Here is a 27,983-nt window from a genome sequence, read left to right on the forward strand (position 1 = left end):
AGGGAGTACAAGCCCAGTACTGATGCCAGCTGATCATCTTACCCATAATTCCAGTCTTGATCCATCCACCTAAGGGTGAAGACACACTGAGCTACTAGTAGCAGCTACTTTTTCATGGCTACTAAACTCCAGAAAATACCCTGCAATAGACAATACTGAGAATTGCCTCTGCTAAAACACACGTAGAGACAATTATCAGTAAATGATCAGCATTATCTATTGTAGTAGCCGTGACAAGTAGCTGCTACTAGTAGCTCTGTGTTTCTTCACCCTAGGCTGATCTTTTCCTGATAACTGTCTCTATGTGTGTTTTAGCAGAGGCAATTCTCAGTATTGTCTATGGCAGGGTATTTTTTGGAGCTTAGTAGCTGTGAAAAAGTAGCTTTAAGGGCTCTGGCACACGGGGGAGATTAGTCGCCCGAGATTAACTCCCTGTTCGCGCAAATAATCGCCCCGCCGCGTCTGCCATCCCGCCGGCGACTTACATGTTCGCCGGTGGGATGGCAGGGGTAGGCAACTCGGGGAGATTAGTCGCCCACGAACAGGGAGTTAATCGCGGGCGACTAATCTCCCCCGTGTGCCAGAGCCCTTACTAGTAGCCCAGTGTGTCTTCACCCTAAAGCTACAAAGGCATTAATTCTAATGCAATGGGGTCACACTGCTCAGGGTAATAACCAGGGAATCTGTCATTGCAACTAACCTGGGACCCTCACCACCCACGCCTGAGTATGTTTAAAAGCATCATAAAGCTCTCATACACATGCCTTCACTTTCTGAGTGCGATAATGCATTATTTGAGGGGGGGGGCAAATCTATTTTGGGGGGAGGGATCACTATAAAGTAAATGCAACCCTGAGCCAATCACTGTTTGTAAAAGTGTTTGTTTAAGAATTTAAAGCTATAATACAGTAAGCATCAGAAGTACTGGAAAAGGTATACTACCCCTTTAACAAAGAGGGTCATTAGGGGATAAATCAACAGTGGGAAAGCGGCAGCAGAGAAACCCCCGGGTACCTGCTCACAAAAGCTTACAATCTAATGTAAGCATGGGAAACTGCAGTGCAGAACCAGGTTGCATAAGGGAATTAGTCCAGGGACCTCTCTCCCTCGCTGACAATTAATGTAATTAAATATTAGTATAGGAGGGTTACAGCAATAATACAGCAATATATAGGTTAAATATACAATGAACCCCCCTCTGCCCCACCCCATGTAACACGGGGTTAAAGTCTTACCTGTGTGTGTATCTGAGCTCAGCAAGGTGCACCCTGTCCCTTCCTGGTTCCCGCCCTCTACCTGTCACAGGTGATCTCACCCAGCCCCGTCCCACTTTCCTGTCCCTACCGGAAAAGAGACACAGGTACTGTGTGTGTGTATGCGCTTGTGTTAGATAAATATATATCAATATAATCTGTGTGTGTCTGTAATATATATATATGTTATATTTGTATCACTTTGTGTAATGCAAGCAAGACACCTTTGTGTCAGAATTCATTCATTTTGCCTAATAAAAGAAATAATAGAAGTTTTTGTAATGTAATTGCTATAGAAAGCAGCATTTGCTGAACCCCTGGTTGTTACTTTTTAAACAATGTTGCAAATGCCAGTCTCCTCCAGCGAGGCAGGTCTGTCAGTCTGTTGCCCTGTGTTGCACTGTCAGAGCCACCGGGGCAGGGAAAAGACAAACACTGCTGTTATATAAGCAGTTATATAAACCCACAACTCAAAAACCATTACACATTTGTAATGACTGTATATTGCTTAAAATTGTTTTTATTTAAATTTGTTTTCTTTTATTAGGCAAAAAAATATTTTTTAACATGGGATAACATGGGATGCCTGTAGAATGAAAGGGGCAATACAAGGGTGTGACTGTCACCTTTTTTTAAATTCATAAATCCACATCTGAGTCAGAGAGGTGACTGCTCTACCCCCATATCTCTGAATTATAAATGTACCCTGCCCCATTCAACTCAATTTTGCCATCCTGATCCCCAAGAGCCTGTGTGGCCCTAAGCACCTGATACTGTATATCAGTACCCCAAAAATATGAAATCTGCTATAAGGATATATAACTCATTGCCTGGGGGGACAAGGGGTTTAGAATTGATCTGCATCCAAACTGTTCATTTGCTCAAGGGTATGGGATGGAGGAATCTGTGGAAATGTCATATGTTTTGCCCCCTTCTGCTTTACTGTACAATTATGCCACATTGCATCACACTATTAAAGCTGCTTTGAAACTCTTTTGGTGCAATATACAGCTATGTTCCCCCTTGCACACAGTATAGTTGTAGCCCCAGCGCCCTTTACACAATTGCTCCCCCTTGTATACACTATATAGTGTGCACCCCCATCACTTCTTGCCCCTTACATCGGCCCCGTACAGCTGCGCCTCTCTATAGCATTGGCCCCGTACAGCTGCGCCTCTCTATAGCATTGGCCCCGTACAGCTGCGCCTCTCTATAGCATTGGCCCCGTACAGCTGCGCCTCTCTATAGCATTGGCCCCGTACAGCTGCGCCTCTCTATAGCATTGGCCCCGTACAGCTGCGCCTCTCTATAGCATTGGCCCCGTACAGCTGCGCCTCTCTATAGCATTGGCCCCGTACAGCTGCGCCTCTCTATAGCATTGGCCCCGTACAGCTGCGCCTCTCTATAGCATTGGCCCCGTACAGCTGCGCCTCTCTATAGCATCGGCCCCGTACAGCTGCGCCTCTCTATAGCATTGGCCCCGTACAGCTGCGCCTCTCTATAGCATTGGCCCAATACAGCTGCGCCTCTCTATAGCATTGGCCCCGTACAGCTGCGCCTCTCTATAGCATTGGCCCCGTACAGCTGCGCCTCTCTATAGCATTGGCCCCGTACAGCTGCGTCTCTCTATAGCATCGGCCCCGTACAGCTGCGCCTCTCTATAGCATTGGCCCCGTACAGCTGCGCCTCTCTATAGCATCGGCCCCGTACAGCTGCGCCTCTCTATAGCATCGGCCCGTACAGCTGCGCCTCTCTATAGCATTGGCCCAATACAGCTGCGCCTCTCTATAGCATTGGCCCCGTACAGCTGCGCCTCTCTATAGCATTGGCCCCGTACAGCTGCGCCTCTCTATAGCATCGGCCCGTACAGCTGCGCCTCTCTATAGCATTGGCCCCGTACAGCTGCGCCTCTCTATAGCATTGGCCCCGTACAGCTGCGCCTCTCTATAGCATTGGCCCCGTACAGCTGCGCCTCTCTATAGCATTGGCCCCGTACAGCTGCGCCTCTCTATAGCATTGGCCCCGTACAGCTGCGCCTCTCTATAGCATTGGCCCCGTACAGCTGCGCCTCTCTATAGCATTGGCCCCGTACAGCTGCGTCTCTCTATAGCATTGGCCCCGTACAGCTGCGCCTCTCTATAGCATTGGCCCCGTACAGCTGCGGCTGGATCGCAGTTCTGCCCCATATAAGGAGCAGCGGCCGTTCCCCCAGGGCACCCAGCCTTGTTTAGGGGGCTCCCTGTGCCGGAGTGGGGCTGACAGCTATAAAAGGCAGAATATCCTGTGTTTGGGTTTGGATCTCCCTGTCCCTCATATGCCTGCATCCTCCTCAAATTCCTTCTCCTTGTATGGCCAAATCCCAGGCGGGAGGGCAGGCTGGGGGGGGGGGGTTAGGGCCACATCCCACATTGGCTGCCTTCCTCCCATGCTATTAGGATCAGAGTAAGTTAGTGCAGAGCTTCCCCGGCTCCTGAGCAGCCACACTGAGCGGCACTCACACTCATAGCAGGTAAGGCTCACTGGCATGTACTTACCGGATGTGTGGGTCAGTCCCTGGCACAGCTGGTACCAGCACCCTGCTCCTTCCGCCTTCTCCCTGCGCTGAATCCCCCTAAACTTCCTCATTCTCACTAACATTACTCACCCAAAGTCTGGCACTGCCGCCAACCTTTCCTCTATCACTGCCACATCTGCTTGGAGGCAGATCCTGGAAAGGAATGTAACAGTAATTGTGCCTAAATGCTAGGTTGCATAGAGCAGAGCTGACTTTGAGGGTTGGGGGAGGCTGTCAGTGGATTCTGGGAGTTGTAGTTCAGTAAGAGCTGCAGGTTAAATCATAGATAACAGGGTATTTGCTCTCAGATGAAGACTGTGCTGTGGGGCATTGAACCCTATGTTACTTTCACAAGGGATATCAATGTACAGCTATGTTTATTTGCTAATTATTGGGGCTATGCATGCAGAATTCTGTTGGTAAATAAATCATCTTTTCTATGAGGCACAGAAGGATTACATGTCAATGTAAAGGCCAATGACTGGATCATTCTGTGGGTCCATGGGGGCCCATTGGGCAAGGATGGCGTCAGTACCCCTGTGTAGTCCTCGCCCGATGGCATTATTAAACCTTTAAAGCCAGATTTTTGGGCAGATATTGGTTGGGAAGGCAATTTTGAGCGCCCCATTGTATTTGATCTGCAGGGGCAGCTTTTATTTGCCCCAGGGGCTTTGAAGCCAAGCAATTCCGGGGACTGGAGTATGATGCAGCTGGAAAATAGTTAGTTATTTGGGGGGGGGGGGGAGGATACCGCCTGGGAAAATACACGCTATTGCTATCTGATTGCGCAACAGGCTCATCTCCGTGACATTGCGGCTCTGGGGCATATAGCTCTGCCTAGGGTAGTGCCATATAGAATTATAACACTATAACTTGTATGTATCATATGACTGTGTATTATAAAGCATATATGCCCTGTTGAAATATATATATAGTGAATAATGCACCCCCTGTTGTAAAATATAAGGATATTAAAATTCAACTTAGAGTTCCATAATATATATAAATATACTTCGCCTGTGCCCATATATTATCAATGGCACAGTGGGTGATTCCAAGCATTTTGTAGCACGGCATGCAGGCATAAAACACTTAGAACTCACCCCCCCCCCAGGCATTCCTATGGAATATTCCTAAATTGCCTACACCCACTATAACATTAATGGGAAACAAAACACGTAGAATAACCCCCTTTACTATTACCCATAAGCAGGGATTGAAACTACAATACCCAAGATTCTGTTCAAACATTGTTTCTTATTATGCTTCTCAGGGACCATTTCTGTGCCCCCCCCCCCATGCCAAAGCAGGGTCCCACTGTGTGCAATGACCAAGGATGTACATATATGGGAGTAAGTGCAGCCCTACTGGAAATTCCATATTTGATTGTTGAGGAAAACCAGAGTACCTCATAGATAAATCAACAGCAGAAAAAGCCACAGAGTGGGCAGTACGTGGCCCTCAAGTGCACTTTTATGGCCCCACCCTGCCCAGGGCTTTCATAAATGTATTTGTATGACTTTACCAATTTAATATAAACGGGCCAACAGAGAGTTTATCAGATAAGCAGCCAAGTACACAGAACACCTATGCCCTATAGGGCTGGGCTAGTATAATATGAGTTAGATTTGCCCTGGGTAGGCCAAAGCTCACTGCCTATAATTTTACATGTACTTTTACATCTCTTCCCCCTGTATAAGGGAGTTAGTTGTGTGCAGCCACACTCATTTCTGTAGTAATACTCTCTCAAGTACAAACAGCAGGTACTTAGTATTTACTGTACCTGCTCCCACAAACAGAAACTGCCACTCCCTCACCCACTCGCACTGTGTATCCTCTCCCTGCAATTCTCCTACAAGTTGAAGTAGCTACTTACCCAAGAGCAGATGGCACCAACACAGTGAAGGGGGGAAGCATTTGACATATTATAAATATGCTGCATAGGACTGTTGGGTGTGGAAGGGCTCTAAAGTATTGTTTGCCTACCTCCTACAGTGCTGCATGGCCTAACATTTTTACTGTCAGCCACAATCTCTGACTAACGATCAGAGACTATTATCCCACTGCTACTATAGGCACCACCTCTCCCTACTATACCTGCTATCCCACAGCCCCAGTCCCTTCCCAGAGGCTATTATCCCCCCACTGCTACTATAGGCACCATCTCTCCCTACTATACCTGCTATCCCACAGCCCCAGTCCCTTCCCAGAGGCTATTATCCCCCCACTGCTACTATAGGCACCATCTCTCCCTACTATACCTGCTATGCCACAGCCCCAGTCCCTTCCCAGAGGCTATTATCCCCCCACTGCTACTATAGGCACCATCTCTCCCTACTATACCTGCTATCCCACAGCCCCAGTCCCTTCCCAGAGGCTATTATCCCCCCACTGCTACTATAGGCACCATCTCACGCTACTATACCTGCTATCCAACAGCCCCAGTCCCTTCCCAGAGGCTATTATCCCCCCACTGCTACTATAGGCACCATCTCTCCCTACTATACCTGCTATCCCACAGCCCCAGTCCCTTCCCAGAGGCTATTATCCCCCCACTGCTACTATAGGCACCATCTCTCCCTACTATACCTGCTATCCCACAGCCCCAGTCCCTTCTCAGAGGCTATTATCCCCCCCCCCCCCACTGCTACTATAGGCACCATCTCTCCCTACTATACCAGCTATACCACAGCCCCAGTCCCTTCCCAGAGGCTATTATCCCCCCACTGCTACTATAGGCACCATCTCTCCCTACTATCCCACAGCCCCAGTCCCTTCCCAGAGGCTATTATCCCCCCACTGCTACTATAGGCACCATCTCTCCCTACTATACCTGCTATCCCACAACCACAGTACCTTCTCAGAGGCTATTAATATGAAATATAATGTAATATTAAATACATATACACCTGGAAATTTGCTCAGTTGGCAAGGTCACTAAATGAACGGGTCTTTGACTAATGTGGCCAATGTGCTGGGCTGATACCATCGTTTGGCCCTTGGGCCAATCATTGGGTCATAATTAAGGCCAATGCAATCCTTCAGGAGAGGACTTCATAAATCAATGGTTTTCGCCCAACAAGATATTTAAATCTGCCTGAAAGATATCTGCCCATTAGGAAAGGCCCATAATCAGGAGATACGCTGCCAACTTGGTCAAAAGGAATTGAATTTGCAGTTAAAGTTGCCCATGTATGGCCATCTTTAGCCTACAAATCGCCCAATACTGGCTGCTGCCAATGCCAGAAATATGTGACCAAAAATGGCACCCCCTGACTGATATGTGATTGGGCTAGCTAAAAACTCTTCACAAATGGCAGACCATAAACGTGATCCTTTCCTGACTGATTTACGCACTGATTGGTTGGATACTGTACATTATTGGTCAGTGTTTGGCCACAATATGCCTTGTGGTTCTTCTATTACATAGGCCTGGGCGTTCCTATCCATGTAGGTAGCTCTAGCCAAAAACTATGTGCGCAAACTATACGCGCCCATTCTGAATTATTCAATGTAACATGATTAGACCGGCTTTATATAAAAGATCTATAGAATATAAAGAACAAAGGATATTTAATGTCAAGTGATCCGACTGGATCAGTATGAAAGACAGACGGAGAACAATGAACAAAACAATGATGCTGGCAGCGGCAGAACTACAGCCCTAACAGTGGAGTTCTATTGTGTAACCTTGGCATTCACGGTGCCAGTCCTTCACCAGTTTGGCTCAGAGAGAACCAGATTTTCCATAGCAAGCTTCTTGCAGGACCTTTTCTGAATGGGCTTGCTCTAAGATAAATACAGATCATGGGAAATAACTGACAAGTCCCCGGGGAGGAATTGTGTTATGCTTTGAACCCCTACTAAGTGGAGACAATGAGATCCTGCGCAGCAGTGTTCTGGCCAATGAACCCATCTGTAGGCAATACAATAGATATGTATGAGGTCAATATTCTCATGACTGCTATTTAGTGCCATGTCTCTAGGTGTGCAACCAAGCTAAAGATTAATGATAAGTCACCCATAGGGGGCAAAGCCACATGACATATTGACATACTTAATAGAAAGATAAATTTCCAGGCAGATTGTCAAAAACAGGGACTGTTTATTTGGCAACCTGTATGCTGGGCAAAATTATGTTGATCAGATTGTTGTCCAAGGGGCAGACCCATTGGGATATGACTATATCAGCCAGTGTTGGACTGGGGTACCTAAGACCACCAGCAACCTTACCACTAGGGTTTCCCAACCCCATCAGAAACCCTGCCCGTCCTGCCTTGTACCTTCCTTGCCCCACAGGGTACCCAGCTGCCAGCAACCCAACACTTCAAACACCTACCTGTAGACGAACCCCTCCCACCACCCCACAAATTCTAGGCAGCCCACAGGCCAGGTGCAGTGGGGCCCACCGCAATGTTTCCTGGTGTCCTGATAGGCCATTCCAACCCTAAGGCAAGCTTCACACACAGGCCACTCAGGGTCTCACTCTGCAGCTTACACTGGCCCGAGTATGTCCAGCCTGTCTATGTTGGGATCATTTGGGGGTCTGAAAGTCATTATGGGCTCCATATTGTGTATATTAACAAATGTTGTAATTAATGACCTACAAGCAATGGTATTTGTTATTGAGTTCTAAGTGGTTGATTGACGCAGGCCTTTATAAGGTTGGCACCATATATGCCCATGGCAAATTTTTGTGCAGCGTAGTGCAAAATAATCCATGAATTTGCAACCTGACCCATACATGCCAATATGAGGGTAGAGGAGCATGAAGGTCATCCTAGAATACTAAACTGCACGATTAATACCCCAAATATTTTCCATGTACAGGACGCAACATGTGAAATTCTAATTCTCAAGTCATCAATGGGACATTATATTGATTGGATCTAGTAAATAAAGCTTACCCCCAAGTCACAGTTCATTCCTTCCCTCTTGTACTGCCTTGGGTCCCCTTTTGAGATATTTTTCCTAGGCTCCATCAGGCTCAGCTTGGGCTCCAGGCCTAGATATTTTTGCTTTTGGAAGGGTCTGTCTGATATTTGTGTCTAGGGACCCAGGGGGAATGGCTAAAGGGGCAGCATTACAGAAATAGCAATGAGTTCATGGAATGATTTTCCAGTGGGAGCGGCAAAAGGAAGTGTGCCAGTGGGATTCAGCGTTTCTGGGATCTGTACTCCCATCCTGCACACACTGTAACAAAGAGACAGCTATGTTGTACGGAGGTTCTGGGTTCCTCACTCTGCGCTCTCTTTCCTCAGGTACCATAACCACACGCAACCATGTCCAGCAAGAAAACCAAAGCAAAGACCAGCAAGAAGCGTCCACAGAGGGCGACTTCCAATGTGTTCGCTATGTTCGACCAGTCCCAGATACAGGAGTTTAAGGAAGCCTTCAACATGATTGACCAGAATCGAGATGGCTTTATTGACAAGGAAGATCTACATGATATGCTGGCCTCTATGGGTAAATACAAAACATTACAGAACTACACAGTGACCATAGTACTAATATCTACAGATGCTGAACTTAATGTCAAATACACAACAACGCAATGACCAAAGCACTAACAGGTGCATATGCTCATGTTGGAAGGAAGCAGTTCAGAAATAGGGTTCAGCTAAAATTCATATTGTATTATACTATAAAATACTACTATAAATATAAGGGTGTTAGTAGGTACCCCCTACTGTAAATTATAAGGATATTAGCAGTCACTGAGGGGTTCTGTGCCCATATAAAGGCACAAGGCTGCAGGCTGAGTTATACAGGGAACTCTGAGTATCACTCATGTATTATAAGGGATAATGTACCCCCTACTGTAAATGATAAGGATATTAGAAGTCACTGAGGGGTTCTGTGCCCATATAAAGGCACAAGGCTGCAGGCTGAGTTATACAGGGAACTCTGAGTATCACTCATGTATTATAAGGGATAATGTACCCCCTACTGTAAATGATAAGGATATTAGAAGTCACTGAAGGGTTCTGTGACCATATAAAGGCACAAGGCTGCAGGCTGAGTTATACAGGGAACTGTGAGTATCACTCATGCATTATAAGGGATAATGTACCCCCTACTGTAAATGATAAGGATATTAGCAGTCACTGAGGGGTTCTGTGCCCATATAAAGGCACAAGGCTGCAGGCTGAGTTATACAGGGAACTCTGAGTATCACTCATGTATTATATGGGATAATGTACCCCCTACTATAAATGATAAGGATATTAGCAGTCACTGAGGGGTTCTGTGCGCATATAAAGGCACAAGGCTGCAGGCTGAGTTATACAGGGAACTCTGAGTATCACTCCTGTATTATAAGGGATAATGTACCCCCTACTGTAAATGATAGGGATATTAGAAGGCACTGAGGGGTTCTGTGACCATATAAAGGCACAAGGCTGCAGGTGATGTTATGAAATCGAAGGTGATTTCTAAAAATGCAGTGTTCATTAGTCCCAAGTTACTACCTGGCTGCCTCCAGCCTTGGGCTTTTGGTCAAGTTAGGGATAATGTCCCACGGATCTTCGGAAAGCCAAAGCAATGCATAGGCCTTTCCACCAGCGATTCCTATTGTTGCCGGTGGAAAGGCATTTTGAAGCCGTTAGTTGCCCAGGGTAGATCTATCTTCCTCCGTGGGACATTAGCCTAAAGGTGATTTCTTGTACCAGGGATGTTCAGCCTGAAGCCCTCTATCTGTAGCGGAGATAAAAATCCACCTTTGTAGATGAGAAAGTGAGAAACGTCTCAGCTGATATTATATACTAATTTTAGAAGAGATTATCAATATATGTTTTTATTTATATACTGCTACCTGTAAGAAGCATTGTCCTACATTAGAAAATGGTGTCTGGCTGTAGTCACTTACATTCCCAAATATTTCAGACTGCACACAGCCTTAGAACTTGGGTGCTTGCTGATTTACGGTTCTGAATGGCCCAAAGCTATAATAGGAAGGCTGTTATGACATTCTTTGGATTCAGTTTATTGCTGGTTTCCACAGGTAAAAACCCCACTGATGAATATCTGGAAGGAATGATGAGCGAAGCCCCAGGACCCATCAACTTCACTATGTTCCTAACAATGTTTGGAGAGAAACTGAACGGCACAGACCCCGAGGATGTCATCAGGAACGCCTTTGCCTGCTTTGATGAGGAGGCGTCAGGTACGGAGAGAAAACAAAGGGACACATTTGATGGCCTAATATAGATCATAATCAGCAAAGCAGATATAAGTATTCTGACATTTAGGGCTGTGGCAGACAGGGAGATTAGTCTTCGGGCGACAAATCTCCCTTGTCGCGGGCGACTAATCTCCCCAAAATGCCATCCCACCAGCTAGAATATAAATCGCCGGTGGGATGGCATACGCAACACTGAAATCGCCGAAGTTTCCTCTCAAGGCAACTTCAGAGATTTCGGCAAATTGCCGCACCGCGTATGCCATCCCACTGGCGATTTACATTCTAGCCGGTGGGATGGCATTTCGGGGAGATTTGTCCCCGCCAGCCCAATCCAACCCTTTGTCATACATGATTATAAATAGCATACAAATGGAAGTGACTAAACCTTATAAGATTCCCATCTTCACCATTAGGTGTCAGCGCCATCATGTTCAGTTACATAGTAGATAACATTTACCTAGTAACATAAAAGATACAATTATAACAGTTATATATTATAGTTGCTATAATATATCAAAAAATAATCGCAGCTTCAGCGAACAGATAGTCATCTTAATAGCAATAGAAAATTTGACCAACTTTATGCTAAAAACAAAACAGAGGCCAATGAGGCCCTTAGGGGCCACACATTCCAGTTCATTTACAGAATGCCGTGCTGGTATATGACCTATAGAGGGCGACCTCTCTGTAGGAACCTTTTGCCAATCATTTATTCCAGCCCTCCCCTATTCATCCTTTTCATCAAAACAACTGCCTGGTTACTAGGCTAAACAGCACCCTAGCAACCCAATAGCTGCTATATTCCAAAATGAAAAGCTACTAAACAAAAAGCTTATTAAGTCAAAACCCACAAAAATATAAGACATTAATAAAATAAAACCAAATGCAAATAGTCTTAGAATACGAATGTCTATATTATACTAAAAGTTAATTGTGTGGAGCTATTTAATTCAGTCAATTCTGACATAAAAAGTTTAGCTGGTTTACAGTAACTGTCAATATAAAAAGCACAATCAATGACTGACAGTAAGAAGGCCCAAACTCCTTGAACATAGGATTCCCAAAATACATTTGTTTCCATATATATATATATACTGTATTATTACTATTATTCTAAAACAGTCATATTGGGAAACTGCCCCACTGCATGAAATGAAGTTGCACAGCCGTGTCCATTCAAATAATTATCATTTACTCTCCCCCACCCCTCTCCATTTAGGATTTATCAATGAAGACCACTTGCGAGAGCTCCTCACTACGATGGGAGACCGCTTCACAGACGAGGAGGTGGATGAGATGTATAGAGAGGCCCCAATTGACAAGAAAGGCAACTTCAACTATGTGGAATTTACCCGTATCCTGAAACACGGGGCCAAGGAAAAAGACGACTAGAGTTACGACAAGACACCGATGCCTTGTGGCCCTAAATGAAGGAGATGCTGTGCAAGCAATGGGCAGCGCTTATGTCTCCCAGTGTGTAATTATTTTATATGAGAAGCCTCCCCATGCAAAGTCAACCGTGGCAGCGGCCATATTTAAAATCCTCCACAAAAAAATGACTGTAATGCGCCTACTCTTCACCCCTGTCACCTTAGCCGTTCCAATGGGAAGACATCATATTAATATATAAATAAATCAATTTATTCGTGAGTTGTGTGGAACAATGACATAGCCTGCTCTGTTCTGACCATGTGTTGTTTTCAGCACCAAAAACCAGCCTGGTAAGGGAAATTCAACTAACGGCAACACTGTATCCCTGGCTTAAGAATTACCAGCATAATGTGCTATTTGTTCTATATTGTGTCTATGGGGGGGCTTTTTTCTGATGCAAAGAATATGATCTCTGTCGGCCCCTTAACATACTACAATATGTACTTTCTCTACACAGCCAGGGTATTTCTATGTCAGGATCCTTTAGTAGATTCTTTTAAATTGATACCTACAGATACAGAGTAAAAGTAGCCATACACAGGCAAAAAAAAAAACTGCTAACTTGGTCATTCTAGACTGAGTTAACAGCTTATTGGCTTATGTATAGGGCCCACCAATGGGCCTGCCTGACTAGGGCCAACAATTGTAGTAGCCTGATTTGGCCCTGTACTTGGGTGGCCAAAATGACAGTGTATAGTCAGTTGCAATATAACAGAATAGTCCCACTAAAGTCTACCTCTGCAACATTTTAGTCTTCTTTATTAAGGATACAGAAAGGCTGATCTCAGATATAACCCCTTCCCCCAAAAAATGGCACAAAAATCAATGAATAACATGACATATAATCATCTTTCATGAAAGGGGCATGGTTCGGTCTCATCAAGACTAGAGTTGGGTGGATAAAGGTATGGCCAGGTGGGTGTATGGGGTCCCACTATTCCTCAGGGAACCCTGGTATTATCAAATATCATGAAGGCAAATATAACACAAAACTATAAAAACTATAAGCATACATAATCGATGGTGATGTTCATAGCAGGACAATTTGTCAAAATTCTTCAAGTAAAGTTAATAGGCTGTATTGTAAGGGGACTAGAAGGAGTGGAGAGGAACATGGATAGAGATGGCAATGTTGTATCTGGAAAAGAATAGACAGTCTTAGTGAGCTCCATGTGGACCTTGGTCATTTGGGACCTTTGTGTCACTTGTGCATTACAAAAATACCCCCCGTTATAAAATATCAGGATATTAAAAGTCACTTCAGACTGCAGCATTGTGCTTTTATGTTACAGGGGATACATTATTCTATGGGGTGATTGGACTACAGGGCAGTATAGCAATAATAATAATAATGATGATGATAATAATAATGGTGATGATGGTAATAATAGCAATAATAATAATAATGGGATGAGTGCCACTGACCTGATACAGAACACAGCTAAGGGTAATAATTCTCCCACCCCACTTAAAAATCAACAGCTACAGATATCTCTTCCTTCTGTATGAAAGGAGCGCCTGTCTAAAGGAAACTGTCACTTCATGTAAGCATTTCCCTTGCCATAGTGACACATTAACTATTAACTGTCAACACATACAGGTAGGGGATCCATTATCCAGAAAGCTCTGAATTGCAGAAAGGCCATCTCCCATAGACTCCATTGTAATCAAATAATTCAAATGATTCCTTTATCTTTGTTAACAAAGCAGTACCTTGTACACCTTGTACACTAACAGCTGCTGTGTTGCTTGCCTTGGCCAAGGCCAGAATTAAACCACCACTTATATATATATGACCACTAGAGGTGCGCTATATCATACAAGCAAAACGGCAGCTTACCTGCAGTTGCAAATACTGAGAAACTGAATGTTCTGTAATACCCTCCGAAAAATGAGACTCATGAATACAAAATATAAAGTGGCACATAACACAGAAAAAGCATGAATTAATATAGGAAAGGTATGGATATGATACAGGTAACTGGGCAAGGCTCTGTGAGTGGTGCTGAAAGGGTTAATGATTAACATTAACTCAATCAGAGGTAGCTCAGAGGGAGGTAAGGAATGAAAGGGGTGCGGCAGATTGTCTTCCTGTATATCGCACCCCCCTACTCCTGTCATGCACAACAATAGAGCTGAAGGCTCCATGACAGAAGGTGACAATGTCCCTTTGCTTATGTGTCTTCGAATGCCAACCACCTTTCCAGGTGCAATAGACAGAACAGCGGGGGGTCAAATGTCACCACAGCCCAGTATTCATTTGGCCGGCCATGCACATAAACACACAGATCTGCACAGCGTTACCTGCCTTTTGTTCTGTAGATACACACGCATTTGTATAACTATAACCCCCTGCACTGCTGCCTTTGTCAGCTCTAACAATATTTACATGTATCAGAAAGGTGATTTGAAGTACAGGGGTTACCCACACAGCCTTCAACTGTTAAAATAACTGCAAGTGCAATTTCAACAATATAATACATATCAGGTTTATGCAAAGCTAGGGTCATGTGACAGGGCAAGAGCAATTGAGGCACCTACAGCCTGGGCTAGATTATCCCTTGGGGCTCAATGAGCTAGTAGTAGTAGTAAATTCAGTTTAAAATTCACACATAAGGGGAAAAAACTAAATTCAGGTGTGCCTAGGGCTCCAAGTCTGTCACTCTACCTATCCCAAGGCTGACAGAATAAAAAAAAAAGAAAGTTGTAGTTCAGATCTAAGAATGACAGCTTATCAGCCCATGTCTGGGGCCCTCAGGAGGGACTGCTCAAACCATGTGTGGCCAAAACTAACCAGATACAGGCAGGTTTGAAAATCCCACCATGAGGACTGCATTGGGGCACTGGTGTGGTCCTCCTCTGCTGTATGATGGCCAATGGCTGGCCAATTCCAGCAGAATCCCACTGCAATTTCCATCTTTCTTTATTGATACCTGGGTCCTTTTACCCATCATGGTAATGTTTCTGACCAGTTATGGGTCCTAATCTGCCCTTTTCCCTTTGGCATGTCGTTAGGGCTCAGCTTTTGGCAGGAGAGAGCAAGGGACTGGACAGATTTGCCCGGGGCCAGGGGGACAAGACTTAAATTGGCCATAAATATTTAAATGTTTGACATATATGGGACCTATGCTACAGGAAAGAATTGCCATGGCTCGTAGGTCAATGAGCCATTATTGTGTGGGCCTTTTTGCTGAGAATTCCATATTTGAGAATAAAGGTAATTCCCACAAAAGGCAGAAAGTTCACCAGCACAGAGTGCAAAGTTTGCCAAAAACTAATAACCCACAGCAGCCAATCAGATGTTTGCTTTCAAATGGGCAACCAGTTAATGCTACCTCCTAAATGCCTGCCCTATGGGAATGGGGCAAAAATGACAGTAAGTGGGTATACACTCTTCAAGATATGGTTAAACTACAACCTCTGTGCAAAAGTATGCTGGGATATCTGGTTCAGAAATTTTAGGCAGAGATGTTTGTATGTATAACTTTATTTATAAAGCGCCACAAAGGTACGCAGCACTGTACAATCTTACAAAATACTAAATTATACACAGGGATGAGGTGATATAATAAATAAATACAATAAATATAAATGCACAGGGAATAAGTGCCATGTGGTATGGGACACAGTAGGAAGGAGGTCCCTGCCCCGTAGAGCTTACAATCTAAATCTAAGATGGAGACAGGGCTGGCCTCAGGCCAATGGGACCTATTGGGCCCCACACTATTGGGGGCCCCACACCAGGGGGAATACAGAGTTACAACATCAGTCACAGAATGAGAGGCAGGGACTATTTGCCCATCCAGCCCTGGAACACTGTGCCAGCTGGCAATACCCTCCAAAATGGCCCCAATTGGGCCCCACAGTTTATAAGACCAGCCCTGGATGGAGAGATGTATAATGTTAATCTTTAAAGTTAAAGGGTGTCATGGCAAGCTGTGGGGAGATAAAGTGCTCAGAAGTTAGGCAGAAGCATTGGAATCCCCCTTTCAGAACAGGCGCCCACCTAAGGTATATAAATACTGAGGTCCTCCAGTTGCAGATCAATGACTGACCGAGGGGCTGCAGTTTGGACATTCCTTTTACCATCAGAACATGGAAATTTAAAAAAACAAAAAAACCAAAACCCTGGCCGTAAGTACTACAACATGGGGCTATAGAGAGGGGGAAGGGACCATTTGCTGGTAATTGAATCACACACACACAAAAAGTCCCCATGAAAGGATTAGTGGAGAAGAGATTTGACAGTTAACCTTTTCAATACCAGGGCTAAACCCCCCCATCTACTCTAGGGACTGAGGCCAGATTTCATAGAAAACAGCAAAATACAATATTCATTGGCTGGAAATGTTTCCCATAATTCTGAGTTCTCAGTTTCTTATTTATGTATCAAATATCAGTGATCATAACCCGTCACAACTTTATGGGAATGTGGTCCAAAAGGATGCCACCATGTAGCCCAGGGTTATAGAGATACCATTGTGCACAAAGCACTTTAGGGATAGACTAATTCCAAACCGGAGGGGGGGGGGGGGGAAATTTTTTTCTGTCCTTTAGTTTTGGAATTGTCTAACGAGGTACCATGACATCCTGGATATGGCTACTATGTCACTTTATTCCAGTGGGCTGCACTAAGGGAAGCCATTTTTTTTCCATGTGACTACTTCTTTATGCTGACCCCTGGCACCCAAGGAGTTAAGGCGTTTTCCTACCCCCTCAGGGGTTATCACTATAACCCTCCAACTGACCGGTTTAGTCCAGCCAGGAGATGAAGAAGACCAAATTCTTTTGGCAAACAAATTCCCTTACATCCCCCCCCCCCCCCCCCCCCCGCCCACCTCCTATGTGGGAATAATGCCTAGAGCAGAGTGCATGTGAAATCTGACACTAGCACTGATAGTAGATAGGCTTTGCCTCTGCTCCCTCCAGGACTGGAGCTTCCTGCACCCAGGGGCTACATTTAGCGACTATCTTTCCCACCTCCAGTCTTCCATCACACCATCCCTTTGACTTGAGTGCTCCTTCCGCTCTGTGACAGGGAGGAATCATGACAGCAGTCCCCCCCATGTCTGGAAATGTCGGCCAGTGGGCACCTAGCTCCGAGGGCACAGCATCCCACCTGAAATTAGAGGGAAAATTGAAATTACATACAGTGCTCTCTTATATCAAGTAACATTTTACAAGATATGTAGGTACCCACTGCCTTGGCTTGGCACAGAGACATTGTGCAGTCATTTGGGGGGTGCAGTAAACTCTAGCAGCAAGTATAATGTGCGTATTAAAGAGCTTCCCCCATCCACAGAGAAGGAACAAAGAATTTTGGCAATTGCACATGAAACAATTGTAGCCCAATGCTAAAGGACTTTGCACTCCAAAGTACATACAAGTTGCTTAAATATCTGTATCTAGCGTGGAAGATCCCGAGTCGGTGCCGATTATTTTGGATGCCAGCTCTTCCTACTCGCTTCCCTGTTACTGATGATATGGGATCCATATTGCAATAGCAACAATGGTGAAAGCTCCGGCACCCTTTGCCAAACAAGGGAAAGCATATTGAGAGAGAAGCCATGTTTATAAGAAGAAATTCCCTAGACAGACATTTCAAATAGATGCTGCAGCTTTGGATGGCCGAGACAAACAGTGTGGCAGCTCCTCCTCACATACATAAAGGCAAAAATGATTTAGTGAATACAAACACAGCGAGGGCTAAAGATTACCAATAAAGTGGCTCTGTTTCCCCTTTAAGGCATGATACTAGAATGCCCACCCAAACCAGTAAATAAAATGACTGATGTCCCAGTGTGTGTGCTCATTAGTGTAACACGTGGCTAGTAACATGGCTAGTATAGGAAATCATTAGTTTGAGGAGTATAATCCCTCACTTCCTAGATCTAGCACTTGGCCGAGTTCCTGCCCCCACTAGCCGAGACCCGGGCTTGCAGCCACATGTTGAATGGGGGGCTGAACATGGCTGACTGCTGTCAGTGTCACAGAGAACATCCTTCTGTGGGCTCCGGCTCTCACTATCCGATAGCTATCTGCCAGATTTACTGCCCCCATTGAATTGTTACATTATAATGTGCCCACACCTATAGCCTGCAAGTGATGGTGGCCCTTACATAAGGAATTTATTTGTATTTATTTGCACCCAGGCACACAACTACTAATAAAGCCTTTGGCTGCTGGGAGTTATGATTCAATAATAAATGGGGGTGCAAATGGTATAGCCCCCAATATAAATCTCCTTTTGTTGCCATATTATACACACTACGCCACTGTTGCAACTTCTTACCCTGACACCGCTATGCTTTATACTTTACCACAGTTGCCAGCAGTTCCCATGACACCATCTTGATGCAAAGAGGTTTATTTTCTCCCTCCATGCTGCTCTGGGGGTCCCAACAATAAACAATGCACCCCTAAAAAGAGAGGCCTGCATTAGGGGCTGTGGGAAGAAATCTATGATTCCCAAGTTTTCTGCCCCTCCCACTGTTGCACTACAACACCCAGCATGCCTCAGTGCTTGGTTATCAATTGGTGGATGCTGGGAGTTGTAGTCCAACAAATAGAAAGAAAGCAAGAATAATGCAATTTCTTAGGGGAAAATACAGTATATTTACCATATCCAGACTTGTTTGATATAATGCAATTGTGGGCACAGCTGCATGTAATATTGATTACAATTTAATATAAGTGAACAGAAATAGGGAGAGCGTTAAATAGATTCTTAAAGAGACAGATATAATTCTGGGGATCTGTTACCAAACTGATAACTATTGACTTTTGGAAACTTTTGGAAACCAGAGTTTCAAGCAGGAAAGAGGTTAATTGTTTTCACACCACTAAAAAAACCCCAATTTCATCCAGGCTAATTAAATAAGAAAAAGGGTTTCATTCTGAGGCAAGTGACAGAAACTTGAGACTGTCCCTCACCCCTTCACATTCCTTATCCAATCCAGACCCTAAATTCAAATCCTGCCCCTCCCCTGTCAAAGAAGCCTGGCTGGAGAGGGGGGTATATCTGTCACTGTCTGGCAGCTAATGAAAAGATAAACTTGCAAGTCTGGGGCTTCACTTTTAACTGCTCAGAGCTACATCTCCCTCCCCACCTACCTACCTACCTACCTCCCATTCACTCACCTGGGGGAAGGTGACAAGAAGCTGAACCCATCAGGGAGCATTGGAGAATGATGAATTCGACTTTTGAAAGTAAGTTATTATCTGCTTTATGGGGGATATAGTAACAATCTGCAATTAAAGGGTAAGTCTTGCCCCACAAATCTGCTTGGTTTGGCATGCAAGGGGTCCTTCTTATTTTATTTCAACATGGACATAGGTGCAGCCAAGTTAGCTGCCTACCTGCTGCAGCAAAATGGGGCAGTCTGTATGGAATTTTTTTTTTTTTTTCAAACAATCCCAAAGTTAGTGTGAGGCTGGATCTCAGAAGTGACAGCTGGAGAGAGAGAGAGAGAGAGAGAGGGAGAGGGGAGGGAATAGAGAGAGGGGGAGAGCCCTGAAGTTCCTGTTTCTGTTTGAAACAAAGAAAAGAGTCAGTTAAAAAGGGGACACACTGTATGTGGAAGAGGAAAAGTGGGGAACCCTGACGCTAAGCACACAGCGGACCCCCCCCCTTCCTCTGGCAGACATGGAGGCGACCAGTAAGTGGATGTGAAAGTTTGTATTGTGGCCGGGCCGTGTGGGCGGGAGTTTGGGTTAGGAAGGTACTATTCGCACGGCGGGGAGGGATGTTCTGATTACAGCTTGATAGTTTCCCATGTGCTCTTGGAACGCCTTTGTTCCCTTCTGCCCAGCGCTTACCCCAATTCCACTCTTGCCCCCCAGATTAAGCACCCCACTTTCCCATTGCCTTGTAAAATACTATTCCTCTTGTATTTGCACTTATTGTTATAATGGACAAGAGATAGGGAATTGCCCTGGAAGTGTAACTATATACATTTTTTTCTGTTTTTTTTTTAAATGTTATTTTTTTTAGGGGGGGGGGGCATAACGGTCCTTTTCTTAGCAATAATAGTATAATAGTTGTGTTTGTATGATTTAGTGGTATTTGCTGCCATGGACTGACATGGGGGGCTCTGTCCCATTTCCCTATAAGGGACATTGTGTACTTGGAAGCAGGTAAAATAAAAGTTACAAACTTGCTAGTTTCTCCTTTGCACGTACACAACCCCCCAGCCAACCCCCCTCCCATTCCAAATGTTTTGAAGAAGCAAAAAGGAAGGGGGGGGGGGAGAGGGGAATCTGCCATTTGCTCCTGAATTGGGGGCAGCATTGATCTATTCTGCTTGTTTTGGAGGGAGAAGTGTTTTTGTCTTTTGCATTACAAGAGAGTGAGGGGCTTAGGGGCTGGGGGGGGAATTCCTCTATTGTGATTCTGCATGGGATTGTTATGGGATTGTTGTGGGTTTGCAGGAAGCCAACACATATGCACAGTTTGTTTTTGTCATGGAGGGGAGGCTGATTGTGAGGCAGTGATTGGGGTATGGGAGGATGTTTTAAAGGGAAAATAATTAGTGTAAAGAATAAAATAGATTGGGGTATGTATATTAAATATATTCTAAGTTGCTGATATATACCATATACAATATATATATATATATATATATATATATATATATATATATATATATATCTGTTATTGATTGCTTTATATGTTACTCTGTATGTCCACTGTATGAAACCCACTTATTGTACAGCGCTGCGGGATATGTTGGCGCTTTGTAAATAAATGTTAATATAATATATAATATTATTATTAACATTTATTTATAAAGCGCCAACATATCCCGCAGCGCTGTACAATAAGTGGGTTTCATACATGGGACATACAGAGTAACATATAAAGCAATCAATAACAGATATATATATAAGGACAGAGAGCCGCACACGCAAGGACTTAGCAATTAGTGAAAAAGTTTTAATGAAACAATCCAACATTTCGAGCACCAACTGTACTCTTCTTCAGGGACAAACCACTATATATATTTTGTAAGTAGTGTGGATTTATTTTAAGTGGCTGATGTATATCAGCCACTTAAAATAAATCCACACTACTTACAATATATATATATATTAATCATATTTTATATATAAATGGTGTGCATCACCCCAGGGGTAGTAAGGTTTTCTGTATTTTTTCTTCCCTATTAGTTACATTGGCATTAGACCACCATTTTTACTGCCCAGGCCTTTACAAAGCAAGCCAGGTGGCCACTGTAACGTGCTGCAGAACATGTGGGCACAATATAAATAATAAGGGGTAATGGCAGGCTGCACAATTTATATTATTTTATGGCAGCATTATTTTCACCCTCAGTGCTAGATGCCACCCCACATTTAAAGTAAATGGGAATCCCCCCTGTGCCAGGTCCTGTCCTTACAAGGCAGGGGGCCCATTGAATAGTGGCCATTCCCATTCCATCTGAATGGGGGGGAGAGACTTCTAGCATTTTGTGCCACTCCAACTAAAGGCCCCCATACACGGGCCGATAATAGCTGCCGATATCGGTCCCTTGGACTGACTCGGCAGCTTATCTGCCCATGTAGGGGCAGAAACGAGCGGACTGGCCGACCGATATCTGGCCTGAAATTGGCCAGATATCGATCGGCCAGGTTAAAAGATTCAGTTGGATCGGGGGCCGCATCGGCTCGTGGATGCGGTCCCCGAACCGACTGACACATTGCCGCCTACATAATCCGGGGCCAAACGATCGGATTATTTATTTTTTTAACTTCAAGCTCCCCGATATCGCCCACCCGTAGGTGGGGATATCGGGGGAAGATCTGCTCACTTGGCGAGATCTTACCGTGTATGGGGACCTTAAGTGAGAAAACACTGGGGTGCCAAAATGCTACAAGTTGTGCCTTTACCCTAATGGGCCTTGTAATACTGGGGCCCAGATCAAATGCCCCCTCTGCCCAATATAAACGGCCTGTGGCACCCAATGCAATGAATGATTTTGGCCACTTTGTATTTACTTATTTATTTGTTTTCAAATATTCCCCCAAATGTGTCCCATAGGTGGATAGGCCATTAGCCTAGATCCACCCCCAGTGCAGAGGAAGAGGGGGGGGGGGGGAAAGGTGAGACAAGAAGTTATAAAATTCAGTGTTAAACCAAAAGGTTTCCAACCCCCCAGCCCCCGAACAAACACAAGACAATGGGGCAGTATCTCTGCTTACAGACTCCATGCTGCTCTGTGTATTGGTGTCTGCACTGAAACTTGCCTTTAATGAAGATGCAGCATAGTCTGTCAGGGGCAATATTCACAATATGTTCTGCTGATCTATTTACTAAGTACCCCAAGATTCACTCATTATGTCTAGGGCTGAGAAATATGTAGCAGCAATATAAATAAAGGATCGTAACTAAAGAGTGCTCATTTATTGGGGATTCCACTGTCCCTTCTAATAGACATTTCCAGACTTATGGATACTCACAGTTCCCTGTATAACTCAGCCTGCAGCCTTGTGCCTTTATATGGGCACAGAACCCCTCAGTGACTGCTAATATCCTTATCATTTACAGTAGGGGGTACATTATCCCTTATAATACATGAGTGATACTCAGAGTTCCCTGTATAACTCAGCCTGCAGCCTTGTGCCTTTATATGGGCACAGAACCCCTCAGTGACTGCTAATATTCTTATAATTTACAGTAGGGGGTACATTATCCCTTATAATACATGAGTGATACTCAGAGTTCCCTGTATAACTCAGCCTGCAGCCTTGTGCCTTTATATGGGCACAGAACCCCTCAGTGACTGCTAATATCCTTATCATTTACAGTAGGGGGTACATTATCCCTTATAATACATGAGTGATACTCAGAGTTCCCTGTATAACTCAGCCTGCAGCCTTGTGCCTTTATATGGGCACAGAACCCCTCAGTGACTGCTAATATTCTTATAATTTACAGTAGGGGGTACATTATCCCTTATAATACATGAGTGATACTCAGAGTTCCCTGTATAACTCAGCCTGCAGCCTTGTGCCTTTATATGGTCACAGAACCCCTCAGTGACTGCTAATATCCTTATCATTTACAGTAGGGGGTACATTATCCCTTATAATACATGAGTGATACTCAGAGTTCCCTGGCCTGCATAACTTATAATAAGCCCTATATTTTACAATGAAGGGGGTACATTATTCCCAATAGAATTTGCAGTAGAGGAAACTTTATGGGGCGTACATATATTTAATGCTTTCAAGTTATTTTGTTTTTGATGTGGTGTCGGCATATGGGGGATAGACTTTGGTGCAGGACACAGTACTAATGCTGTATATGCAGCAAACACACTCAGTCATACAAAACTGAGCTGAATGTGGGGATACAGTGTGTTATGGTTCTGCTCTCACTTCCTGTTAGCCATGTGGTGACTTCCTGGCTAAAGCAAGCGCTTGTGCTTTATGAATGAAATTCCAGGCGAATGAGATTCTGAATGAATGAAGACAAAGAGAAGGAAGCAGATTCTATTGTGCAAATAGTCACTTACTGAGGTTCCTTAAAGGGACAGAGCTGGTTTTAACCCATACCAGCCCCACAGGGCTAGCCATGGCAGGGCATGTCTGCATCTCAAACTGCTTGCACTGAAATGGTACTTAGGTCTGACTGAATGTTTGTGCTCTTCTGCAGGCCTAATGACCGACCATGAGATTGACCACAGCCTCCATACGGACAGCGGGGAAGATGAAGGCAGTTCAGAGCTTGACATTTCAGGTGCCAAGAGGAAACGAAGGGGAAACCTCCCGAAGGATGCTGTGAAAATCCTGCGGGACTGGCTTTTTGAGCACCGCTTCAACGCTTACCCATCAGAACAAGAGAAACTCAGTCTGTCTGGGCAAACCAACCTCACTGTCCTGCAGGTGAGTGGTGTAAGGTGTGGGCCAGTCATGGGTATTTGGAGCCAGATGCTTGTAACACAATAGGATAGCCATGAGTAGTGACGAGGAAGGTTGTACCCAGTTGTTCTGAGAGGCATTGGCAGCTTGGGCAAGGCTAAGCCTTGAAACTGGGCCTTTCATTTCATCTGTAATTAAATTACTATCTGGAAGTTCTTCAGAATGTTTAATCATTTTGTGCTTCTCTTTTGCAGATCTGTAACTGGTTCATTAATGCCCGCCGACGAGTTTTACCTGAGCTTTTGCGAAAAGATGGGAAAGACCCGAACCAGTTCACTATTTCACGTAAAGGTGGAAAGTCACCAGAAATGCCTTCCCCGAGAACCCCCACGTCGCTGCCCAGCGTCCTGGTAATGCCCCCTACAACTGCTGTCCCTGCGAGGATACTCTCCGTGCCTCTGCTGTACCCGGTAGCACAGCCGGTGGCTAACCTGGTTAGTCATGACCTAATCTTGCCCAGTATGGTGCCCACCATCAAGACCGAAGAGGGTAGCACGACTGTTTTATTGCCCAAGAAACGTGCCCGAAGCCCAACACATGAACTTGTCAACACACCACCTCCTTCCCCCTCGCCCCCTCTGCTGTTCGGAGGGGCAAGCATTAGCAGACTGAACATTTTGGCACAAGTGGCAACAATGTGCATGGCAGAAATGGAAGCTGAAGAGGCAAAAAGGGAGGCTGCCCGCTCTGCTCTTACATCATTGTACAAGGCTGCACCAATCACGACAAGCACCCCCAATTAGAGTTGTGCTGTCCAACTGAATAAAGAGGGGGTCACATTCCTGAACTCCCCCCTTCTTTATGAACAGTTTTGCGGGGGCACTTAAAATGGATGCTGAGGAAACAAGGATTTAACCATGTGACCAAAAAGGACATTCTGGCCCCAAAGATGGTGCGCAAACATGGCTTCCATGCCTGCAAAGAATGCACAACCCCTGATCTTGAAATTCGGGGGACCTTTGCTGCATGTTGGATTGGGAAGCAAAAGAAAGGTCCAAATATATTTTCTCATAAAAGAAACTTTATCTGTTTACATTGAGTATTTGTCCCCACTTTGTGTGTTGGGGGGGAGATTGGAATTGGGATTAGGGGCAATAAGGCACCTTGGGGCAAGACTGGTCGGCATCTTCCTTACTCCTTCCCAGCAAAGTGCACAGTGTTGTGTAAATATGCTGCTACCCCCCTCCCCTTTTGTGCACTTTATAGGTCAAAATGGCCACCAGTTCCGCAGCTTGATGAGAGTACCGAGTATCCTTCACACCACTACAGCTGGATTTCCAGAGTCGCTTAGGCCGCACACGATAATGACTGAGCCGAGTCTGCCATACTCGGCACCACTGTACACAGTTGTTTGCTAAATACCCAAGTGTGCTTAAGGGGATGAGATTTATGCTGATGTTGTTGACTAATCCTCATTTATTGAACTTCCTTCCTGACACTGTTTGACAACCTTGGCCTCTCCAGCTGTTCTCAAAGGGCTACAACTCCCAGCATCCCAGGGAGTCTGCTGGGAGCTGCCGTTTTCCAACAGTTCGAGCGATAAAGGTTGTCTAAATATACGAGTTTACCTTATTTTTTTTTTTATTTTTATTTTTTTATTTTGAACTGTGAATGTGTAGTAAATACCATGTATCTATTACTCCGTATCTATATTATCCAGTATTTGGTGCAGAGAAGATGGGTTTGCTCTCTGACATTATGTAGACTGGAAAGTGGGACAGAGGAATGTTTTAGTTCCTTTGCTGCCTTACAATATATGTCATTTACTGCCTCCTCAGCAGGTTATATATACAGCTAAAGGGATTGTGGGTATGGGAGGGGGGTGGGAGGTATAGGGTCCCCATTCATTTTCCCTGAAGGCGCAGTTTATTTTCTGTACGGATAAGGGCACTGCCCAATTGCTTACAGCATTTTATAGTGATGTAGAACAGTATCATCTTGACCACTGGGGGAGCTGTTACATTATGTTTTTTACATCAATAGGCTGCAATAATAGGATCATTACTGGTCATGGCTATATGGTTGTCTATGTAGAATTTTCCAATATGGCAGCTTCCACTTATGCAGATAAGCATCCATGGTATTATATGTTACATGGGAATAACTGGAGGATGAGCTCTGACTATAAATAACATGTATTTTACCTATTAAAAGGAGCAATTATGTGGAAATGGTCAAAAGAATGGTTTCATGCTCAGTTTTCATTGGCACACAGGGAGATTTGGGGCATTTTGGCCCCAACTGCTGATAGTAGCTGGATGGGGGGACAATATCACCCCCTATTCAAATGAAGAAATAATGGCCTGAATGCTTGGAGCCATGATTTCTGCCAATTGCAATAGAGGTCAAATATCCCCATGCGCAGTCACTACTTTCCCTACATGGTTAAATACCCAGAACCTCCTGTTGCATTGCCCCTGTGGGCAGGTACCCAAAAGAGCAGCATGTTATTGATCGTTACTGCCAAAAAGCAGTCGCAGGGTGGAAATGTTCCTGTAACACTTAACCCTTTACTTCCTGCAAAGATATTTAAATGGTTGATGTCTTATTTTTAAAAGCAGAGATGTACAGTACAGTGTTTATTGTAGTATTCTTGACATTGAGATATTAAAGGTTCAACCCTTCTTGCCCAATTAAAGCAGAAATATACCTTAAGTCTTATTTACGTCTGCATGAGGCCAGAGCTTAATGCCATTCGCTTGTGTTTATACATTTGCCTATAGCAAGTTAACCTCATATGTCATTGTCTGCCTCTATGTACGGGGTATTTACCCTTTTACAATATTGGGGAATCATTTTCTGTTGCAAATAAATTGACCTGCAAAGCTGCAGTCCACTGTATCCAAAGTGGCTGCTGGGAATTGTAGTCTTATACTAGTTAGAGTGCAGCAGACTTGTTATTGGGTGCAAGGGAAGGCTTTGCGTTAGCTCTTTGCGCTTCAGACTCATTGTAAGTATAAGCCTAATCATTATACTAGTATTACCCCATATTGGCCACTAGATGGCAGCATTACCACCTAGCAGGTCTAGTGATACAATTGTGTGTAAGTAAGATTTAACCCAAAATCCTCTTTAAAGTAATGGGTAAAATGAGCTATAAGAATAGGGGGGGGTTTAAAGAGTAAAATACAGTAAAGGCATGTGAGATGGAGTAGTAAAACAGCCCCACTTATAAATAAGCTGTTAAAGTTTTTACGTCAGTGCAATGTCTTTATTCTAAATAGGATGAGCTAGAATTGTTTGTATTTTGGATCAGAATGGAACAAGTCACATTATTCCTATGAAATTACCTCTTTTTTTTTTTTTTTGGAATAAACATTTCATGTATTTTTTCATGCCGTAGAGTCATTAAATTATATGAACTGGGAGATATTTTGGCATGCCAGCAAAAGGTGAAGCAATAGGGTGTCTTGGCTGGGACAGCAGCACCCATTGCCCGTGAATCTCATTTATTGGTTTTTATGGTACAAGCTGTATGAATGTTTTAACAGATTATTTCTGTGTGCATTTTTTTTTTTTTTATAAAATTTGTAATAAAAAAAGTGTTTTGGAAAGTAACATTGAATGTGTTTCTTTACCAAGCCTGCGTACTACTTACTGTATATACTCTAGTATAAGCCTAGTTTTTCAGCACCCAAAA

At 44.3% G+C, this 27,983-nt stretch overlaps 3 protein-coding genes across 9 annotated transcripts in view; 2 read left to right on the forward strand and 1 right to left on the reverse strand.

The window, feature by feature from the left end:
* Nucleotides 1-3,929, reverse strand: part of lpin3 (lipin 3) — a 21,801-nt gene extending 17,872 nt beyond the window's left edge. For 2 of the 5 annotated variants that reach the window (XM_002932866.5, XM_004918544.4), the window contains exon 1: nucleotides 1,236-1,314. The gene's annotated coding sequence lies outside the window, so the exon portion shown is untranslated. The other 3 variants (XM_012952852.3, XM_004918545.4, XM_031894438.1) reach the window with 3 other exon arrangements.
* On the forward strand, nucleotides 1,309-12,640 carry myl9 (myosin light chain 9). 2 transcript variants are annotated; one of them, XM_012971505.3, is made up of 4 exons: nucleotides 1,309-1,360; nucleotides 9,069-9,273; nucleotides 10,811-10,972; nucleotides 12,210-12,640. In XM_012971505.3, exons 2-4 carry the CDS (start codon nucleotides 9,090-9,092, stop codon nucleotides 12,380-12,382), a joined length of 519 nt encoding a protein of 172 aa, XP_012826959.1. In that variant the 5' UTR covers nucleotides 1,309-1,360; nucleotides 9,069-9,089; the 3' UTR covers nucleotides 12,383-12,640. The 2 variants fall into 2 exon arrangements, with proteins under 2 accessions (XP_012826959.1, NP_001096250.1); NM_001102780.1 differs by lacking the exon at nucleotides 1,309-1,360 and adding an exon at nucleotides 3,696-3,762.
* A 6,773-nt stretch (nucleotides 12,641-19,413) lies between these two features.
* tgif2 (TGFB induced factor homeobox 2) lies at nucleotides 19,414-27,901 on the forward strand. Of its 2 annotated transcripts, none has more exons than XM_002932851.5 (3): nucleotides 19,414-19,630; nucleotides 24,078-24,307; nucleotides 24,538-27,901. In XM_002932851.5, the coding sequence occupies exons 1-3, from the start codon at nucleotides 19,609-19,611 to the stop codon at nucleotides 25,084-25,086; spliced, it is 801 nt and encodes a 266-aa protein (XP_002932897.1). In that variant the 5' UTR covers nucleotides 19,414-19,608; the 3' UTR covers nucleotides 25,087-27,901. The 2 variants fall into 2 exon arrangements, with proteins under 2 accessions (XP_002932897.1, XP_002932898.1); XM_002932852.5 differs by lacking the exon at nucleotides 19,414-19,630 and adding an exon at nucleotides 19,888-20,079.
* The last annotated feature ends 82 nt before the right edge of the window (nucleotides 27,902-27,983 follow it).

The sequence above is a fragment of the Xenopus tropicalis genome, chromosome 10 (assembly GCF_000004195.4).
Source record: "Xenopus tropicalis strain Nigerian chromosome 10, UCB_Xtro_10.0, whole genome shotgun sequence".
Lineage (NCBI taxonomy): Eukaryota > Metazoa > Chordata > Amphibia > Anura > Pipidae > Xenopus > Xenopus tropicalis.

Bases quoted from the DNA above. Each gene is read 5' to 3' on its own strand.
- myl9 (XM_012971505.3), top strand. From the start codon at position 9,090: ATGTCCAGCAAGAAAACCAAAGCAAAGACCAGCAAGAAGCGTCCACAG. The intron at 9,274-10,810 runs GTAAATACAAAA...TGGTTTCCACAG, and splicing joins TGATATGCTGGCCTCTATGG to GTAAAAACCCCACTGATGAA. The intron at 10,973-12,209 runs GTACGGAGAGAA...CTCTCCATTTAG, and splicing joins CTTTGATGAGGAGGCGTCAG to GATTTATCAATGAAGACCAC.
- tgif2 (XM_002932851.5), top strand. From the start codon at position 19,609: ATGATGAATTCGACTTTTGAAA. The intron at 19,631-24,077 runs GTAAGTTATTAT...GCTCTTCTGCAG, and splicing joins GATGAATTCGACTTTTGAAA to GCCTAATGACCGACCATGAG. The intron at 24,308-24,537 runs GTGAGTGGTGTA...TCTCTTTTGCAG, and splicing joins CCAACCTCACTGTCCTGCAG to ATCTGTAACTGGTTCATTAA.